This window comes from Lonchura striata, chromosome 4 (assembly GCF_050655825.1).
Source record: "Lonchura striata isolate lonStrDom1 chromosome 4, ASM5065582v1, whole genome shotgun sequence".
Taxonomy (NCBI): Eukaryota; Metazoa; Chordata; class Aves; order Passeriformes; family Estrildidae; genus Lonchura; species Lonchura striata.
The window spans coordinates 64,681,280-64,688,342 of record NC_140706.1 but is presented as its reverse complement, the minus strand read 5'-3'; the positions used below and the strand labels follow the sequence as shown (position 1 = coordinate 64,688,342).

At 45.3% G+C, this 7,063-nt stretch overlaps 1 protein-coding gene across 2 annotated transcripts; it reads right to left on the bottom strand.

The window, feature by feature from the left end:
- Positions 1–542: 542 nt before the first annotated feature.
- On the bottom strand, positions 543–7,059 carry NUDT9 (nudix hydrolase 9). 2 transcript variants are annotated; one of them, XM_021526481.4, is made up of 8 exons: positions 6,914–7,059; positions 5,395–5,631; positions 4,266–4,361; positions 3,673–3,759; positions 2,677–2,788; positions 2,362–2,508; positions 2,029–2,113; positions 543–1,130 (listed from the first exon to the last, which is right to left on the bottom strand). In XM_021526481.4, the coding sequence occupies exons 1-8, from the start codon at positions 7,000–7,002 to the stop codon at positions 955–957; spliced, it is 1,029 nt and encodes a 342-aa protein (XP_021382156.1). In that variant the 5' UTR covers positions 7,003–7,059; the 3' UTR covers positions 543–954. The 2 variants fall into 2 exon arrangements, with proteins under 2 accessions (XP_021382156.1, XP_021382155.1); XM_021526480.4 differs by lacking the exon at positions 6,914–7,059 and adding an exon at positions 6,227–6,756.
- Between the last annotated feature and the right edge of the window lie 4 nt (positions 7,060–7,063).

The window sequence follows — 7,063 nt, the reverse complement described above, 5'->3', positions numbered from 1 at the left end:
GAACTGTACCCCACAGGCCGTGGGAAGAGAAGGAATCACAAAATTCATCTCCTCAAATCAGTCATGAAGTTTCATCTTCCAATAGTTTTCTTTTGACACAGAGGCACAGTCACACATTCAGATGTGAATCCCAGCCACACTGTTGTTGCTGTTGAGGCAGGATGGGAATAGAAAAGACTCCAAGATCAAAAGGCAAAGAAAAGAAAATTATTAACAAGTAGTGTTCCTCTTTTATTACCAGGATCACTAAGGTGAAATATGATTGGTCTCAAAGTGAAAACCTTTCACACCATTGGTACACTTGGACTTAGGTCAGTGTAGCAGAACATACCTATAAACAATGTGAACAGAGAGAGAGAGAGATAATAATTGTTTACATTCCTTTCGTACTCTTTCTCAGGCTTAGCCTGGTAGAAATATCTCACCTTTTCTCTCTGACTGAACTGAGAATATCCATACACTGTAAACTAAGAAGTAATTGAATATGAAAACTAATCTCTCAAAGTAGAAAATCCCTGCAGAGTTATGTTAAATGAAATGACTCAGAAAAGAAATTTCACTTTATTATGCAGCACTTAATTTAAGCCATTATTCAGGTTATCCTACAAGTCTCTCATTCCTTAGGGATTCATATTCCTGAAAAAAAATCAATGCAAAAACAAAGAGCCTGTGAACTACCACCAGTCAGAATGCCAGTGCTGCCATGCAGATCTGCAGACATTATGAAACAGCTGCAAATAATGAAGCCAAGAAAGCAAAGCAAGAGCTCCACATTCTTCTCATTTCACACTAGCTAAGAAATCAAAAGAAGCAATCTGAAGTCTCTCAAAAAGCCTATGTTTATCACTGTCCAGCATTTCTCCCAGCTGAATTTCACACAATTTTCACTGAGGATGACAAGACATCTGTTTCAAGGCTGGAAAACATATTCTCCTCTCAGTCTGTCAGTCTCCATCACTTGTGGCACTCAGAGGCAGGATCCTCACTCCAGTGGGCTCCCCATTTCTCGGTCACCAACTTGATGAAGTAGCTGTGACTCGCATACAGCTTAAGCTTCTCACTGATGTCAACCCACTTCACCACTCCAGCATCATCACCTGCTTCCAGAGGCACGTTATCCATCGTCTCACCTGTTCACAAAATGAGAGTTAGAACATGCTATTGCATCTTTTCTTCCTGCCTTTTCCCCCTCTCACATTCTATTAGTTCTTCCACAATGCTCCTTCACAGGCAGCAACCTTCAATGGCTTCTTAGAGAAAAAACAACTAAATCTCTCACTGCTTCTGTGCTGGAAACCTTTTTCAGACTTGCACTATTTTAAGGCAAATCTGAATGGCAGAAATTGTGTTAACACCCTGTCATCATTTCTAGGATATCACCAGCAGCATGGAAAGTTACTTTAAACCATCATGACAACATGTACTTATTACCCCACATTTAGCCAATACATCTGCCTGCATTTTTGCTTGTTTCTTTAATATTTGACTGCTCCTTTTCTCACATACTATTCTACAGGACCAACTGAATTCTGAAACTTATAAAAATACTAGTTTTTAAAAGGGGATGCATAAAGGCTTCTGAATTGTTTTTTTTTCCCCCAAGTTTTCACTCTGTTTTTAAAAAGAATCTCAGGACTTCATAAACAACAAAGGAAATGCTCTTCTATTCTGTACTGGAGACAGAGGCCAAAGATACACCATCTCCACTGCTTCTGGGGTCTGATAAATCTAGGACCAGTGACATGTGAAACTTCACAACTGGCATCTACTATCCAAAATTCAGTGGAAATGTCATTGCATGAAGTCTCTGGCTTGAATACATCAGAAGCATCTAAGTAGCTTGATTTATCTGATAGGTGAAAAATGAGAGTCCAAGACAACAGATTAATGTAAGAATCTAGTCCTATATTTTACACCTGACTTTCATGCTCCCCTGATTCAATTGCCATTCTCAGCTCAACAACAGCCCCAATTTCAAATCAACATATGGAGTAAAAGGCAACTAAGAGCATGACTGGAGATATTTACCTGTTTCATCATGATAGTTCACAGCCTCTGTCTCCATCCAGGCATTATCAGTGTTACGAGGGTCATCCACATATCCTCTGTACACCTATAAGGCCCCAAACAAACCAGAACAAGCTCAGTGTCAAAACAAACAAGGTGGAATCAGTCATACTTTTTTCTTTCCCTCTGAGACATTTGCCCTTACAGAGTTTTCAAAAGTCCCTTCAATTTCCTATACCTCAAGAAGATGAACATCACAACTTATTTTCATTTCAGCTGCACTTCTTCAGGTTCCATACAACTGTGAGTTACATGCAGAGCTCAAAAGGCTACCACAAGAGACATGGAGCTCACCACGAAGTGTTCCTGGCTGAACAGCTTCTGGAGCTGCTTCTCCAATTTTGCTTTCTCCTCAGGGGATTTCTCCAGAGAGTTCAAGGCCTCCTCTTCAAATTCTCGCTTCAGGGTAGCAGTGATCTTCTCCCCTGGGTCCACCATCCCCTTAGAGGGGGGAAAACAAACAAACAAAAAATACTGTCCCTCAGATTCTACACATTTTAAATCCTAGCTCTAAGTACATTACATCCATCTGCATCACATGTGTGCCATATCTGCCTCATGGCTTCACCAGCAGGTAAATGCCAGCTGCCCCTGAAGCTTTGCCCTTACCCCTGGGATGGCCCATTCCCCACAGTCTCTCCTCTTGATGGCTACAAACTGCAAGACGTTCTTGCCAGAAACTGGATGGGCAACTTTATTGCCACTTCCATCCCTTTTCCACCTGCAGAAAATGACAAACAAGAACATGTTTTGCTGCTTCTTGACACCTGGGCCTGAGAGAGGAACAGCAAGTCACTGGAACCTGTGTGGTGACAAACAAAGCAGAGAATGAACAGTCAGGGGCGACCAACAAATGCCATCCAGCATGATCGCAACCACGGGCAGAACACTGAGGGTGTTCCTCAGCCAAAAGGGCAGAAAATGCCCATGAGGCATGTTTCTGCAGCCAGGCAGGTAGCAGCAGTTCCTCTGAAAGCTCTCCGAGCTGCACTTGTGCTAATTCATACTAAGAGGATGAGAATGTTTCTGCTGGAACAGAATGGTCACACAAGCTGCAGCAGCACCAGGACACAGCCACAAGTAGCCACCATCGCCTTCAGTGAAGAACTAAGAACTACCAATAGGCAGAGCAAAAAGCTGTCTAAACAAAAAATAAGATAAACCCAATTCCAGCATTTACTCCCAAGGAAGCAACTCAGTAGCACTGGCATCCTTCTGGAAAGGGGAAGAAGTAAAATGCATCATGATGATTTTCCACCATGGTTCTGTCTTCAGCATGGCACTTCTAACTCATGCTTCTGTTAACCACACAATCTTTTCTGAATACTTTGTGTAAAATGGTTAGCACGTACACACACATCCTGCTGGGAAAAGCACATCCAAACAAAGCATACAGTGACAAAAAGAGCATCCTAATCCCACCTCCTCCTATCATAGACTAAGTTAGTGTTTCTTACATAACAAAAGCAGAATGAGCTTACACATAGAAAATACACAGAAAAAAGGGCCATGAAATGTAACATCCTCCCCAGAGAAGCAGAAAAGAAGCAAAAGGCATGGGTTTTTTCCTTACTGCAGGGTACCTTGCAGTTACCTGTGCCTTACCTGGTTACAATAGGATCAGCAGCATGGTTTGGTCCCCAGCGCCCCAACAATCCCCTGCCGGTGAGGCCAGTCCTTCCTGCTGGATTGCTGAAATAAATGCCACAGTACATGACCCATGTAGTCCTGAACAGGTTGCAATTGGAAATTAAGCCCAGCCACACCCTCTGATCTTTGAGGACCAGCTGAAACAGAAGGGAGTTTATTTTCCGCTAAATCTCCAAACCCTTAACACATTAAATGTATTTATTTCCCCACATTCAAAACATTCCACAAAAAAAACCCCCAAAAAATCCAAACCAAAACAAAAAAAACCCCAACCAAAACAAACTCAAAAAAACCCGACAAATCAAGATTAAATAACAAAAAAAGGGAAGGACAGCAACACATATTTTGTGTTAAAGCACATAGATGCTTTAAAAGGGAGGAGACACAACACGTTTTTCTCATTCATCAACTTAAGATTCATCAAACTTGATTCCATTTTTCTCTCTTGGCTTTGTCCTAGCAGGTCCCATGTATTGGAACTGACAGACCTGTAAGAGCACTGAAACTACACCACTGAAATGAATATACAAATAAAAGCCCACACTCACCGGGGTCTCCCATTTTCGACCGCATACAAACCATTCAGACTCTTCCTCTCCACTTCTCCATCTCTCTCATTGAATTTGGGAGAAAAACCTTCATCGCTGTGTGGCAAATAAGAATTTGATAGAGACAAATTACAAAACACAAAAGCTTATATGCCAGCCATCAGACCAGCAACACTCCTTTGAGTGTGCTGATGAGCAGTTTTTACCAGAATTGGAGTTGCAGGCCCTCCCTTTTCTAAAGGAGGCCATGAAGTCCTAACCTCTTCTGATTACAGTCCCTCTGTATTTAGTTCTGCAGGCAAAAGTGCAGAACCAAAGTATTTAATATTGCATCTCTCTCAATCTTCACTTAGACAAAGTGTTTCAAAAGTATTTTGTTAAGATTAGAGGTGTAGAATCACATAATCATTTTGGTTGGAAAAGACTCTTAAAATCACCGAGTTCGCTGCAGCACTACCAAGCCCACTATTAAATCATGCCCCCACGTGCCACATCCAGGTATCTTTTAAGTACCTCCAGGGATGGTGATTCCACCAGTTCCCTAGGCAGCCTGTTCCTGACAAACTTTTTGGTGAAGAAATTTTTCCTAATATCCAATTTAAACCTCCTCTGGCACAACATGAGGCACAACATTTCCTCTTGTCCTATCCCTTATTACTCGAGACAAAAGTACTGACACCCACATTGTTACACAGTCACAAAAAAAAAAAAAATCTGTAATTAGTTCAACCTTTCATATTTCCTGAGTCAGAGCACTCCATTCAAAAACCACAATTACACTTTCTTTTTTCACATTGCATTCCAACCATGAATGAACAAACAAGTGTATCACTAAAATGTTCTTCCAAATTCTTAAGAATTAGATTTTTATTTAGCTCACAACACAGAGAAACACGTGCACAGCATCAACAGCTGTCCATTATTCCAATCTCAATCATCAGCTCAGTAAAACCAAGTATCAAAGACCTCCACAACAATCCAAACTACTCAGTTCTCTAACCACTTTCCTTAATCTTGACTTTCACACATCACTGTAGAATCACAGATCACTTTTGATCTTGGTAACTCAATTCATGATTATTTCCTACTTTCATGCTCACAGGGAAAAAGAGCCACCATATCCACTCACTTGATTTGGGGATCTGCCCAATTGGGTCCAGCCAAAACAGACTTTGCAGTGTACTCCACAGGATTATAATCTTCCCACTCAGTCAGCCAGCCCACTTTATCTTCAGGAACTTGGTAACGCTCAATGTGTGATCCTGGATACGGGGAGGTGAGAGCTTTTCTGTGGTGGAACTTCAAATTATAACTGTTGAACATGTTTACAGGATGGAGGCGGGACCAACAGCTTGCAGATAAATTACTAAAAGAAAAAAAAAATAACATCTCATTCATTATGTTTTAACATGCTCTTTAATTCCCAATCTTAAAAGTACATTACAGCAAGTGGAATAGACTCAGCTCTTTCACAGAATCAATTAGGTTGGAAAAGGCCTTTGAGATCATCACAGCCGAACTAGGAACAAGTATCGTCGTGTCACCTCGATCATGGTACCGAGCACCACGTCCCGTCTTTCCCTGAACACACGCCTGGGAATGGTGATTTCACCACCTCCCTGCCCAGTCCATTCCCACGTCTAATGAAATTAGAAGAAATTTCTCCTAATATTCAACTCATGAAACGCCTGAAGTTCACAACAAAAACCTTTAACAGAAACGTGGGGAAGGGCAAAACCGCTCCTGTACTTTGCAGCAGTTTACATCGCTTTAAGGCACAGCCCCGCTTGCCTTTCCCCCAGAGGGGCGCCCCGAGGGACGCCGCACACTCCGGCCGAGCTCCTCCTCGGCGGGCAGGGGGTGCCCGGCATTCCCGGGACCTCGGCCGAGCCATGAGCCGGCTGCTCCCGGCGGAACAGCGGTGGCAGCGACACCGGGGCCGACCCCAGCTCCCGCCGTACCTGCGGGCGGAGCGGCGCGGGGCGGCGCCCCGGGCGCTCAGCAGGACGGAGAAGGAGAGCACGACCACCGCCCGAGGCACGGCCCCGGCCGGCAGCGGCATCGGCCGCGCCGCGCCGCCAGCGATGCCGCCTTGATCCCGCTGCGGGATGCCGCGATCCCGCTGCGGGATGCCGCCTTGATCCCGCTGCGGGATGCCGCCTTGATCCCGCTGCAGGATGCCGCTATCCCGCTCCTTGCCGCCGTACAAGCCGGCCCCGCATGGGCGACGGGAGCGACGTCAAAGGCAGCGCCGGGTGCCGGCTGGGCTGGGGCGGAGCTCCGCCGCCAAGGCACCCCCGCGGTGCTGGCTCTCGGCGAAGGGTCGCTAACACGTCCGTGTTTTGGCTGCCGCTCCCACATCAGCGCTGTGTCCCCAGCATTCCCAGCCCTAGGTATCAGTGGGCAAGATCCTGGGAGAGAACACAACCAGGCCACCTGGCCCAAACCGACTACAGGATGATTCCGTGCTACATGACGTCAGCTCGGACACAAAACATAAGGAAAGGAAGGGGAGGGAGAGTATTCGTTATTTACAGTGTTTGCCTTCCGGAGCGACTGATGTGCGTGCGGAAGTCCTACTTCCCGCCGGGGAGTAGAGAATAACTTTCTCTTTTATATCTTTCACTTTAACTACTTTAATCAACTACCTTAGCCCAATGTAGGAGTCTCCATTTCCCGTGTTACCGTCCCTCCCTGTGGAGCCCGGTAAACGAACGGGCAGCGCAGCTCGGAGCATCCCCGGCCCCACCGAGCCCCGCAGCGCCCGCGGCCCCGCCCCGTGCGGGGCTGGGCGGGCT

Excerpts from the sequence above, each read along its gene's own strand:
- NUDT9 (XM_021526480.4), bottom strand. The coding sequence starts at position 6,327 with ATGCCGCTGCCGGCCGGGGCCGTGCCTCGGGCGGTGGTCGTGCTCTCC. Across the intron at positions 2,789-3,672 it reads GCTGATCCTATTGTAACCAG|GTGGAAAAGGGATGGAAGTG; the intron begins GTAAGGCACAGG and ends CATTTTCTGCAG. Across the intron at positions 2,509-2,676 it reads GGGAATGGGCCATCCCAGGG|GGGATGGTGGACCCAGGGGA; the intron begins GTAAGGGCAAAG and ends CCCCCCTCTAAG.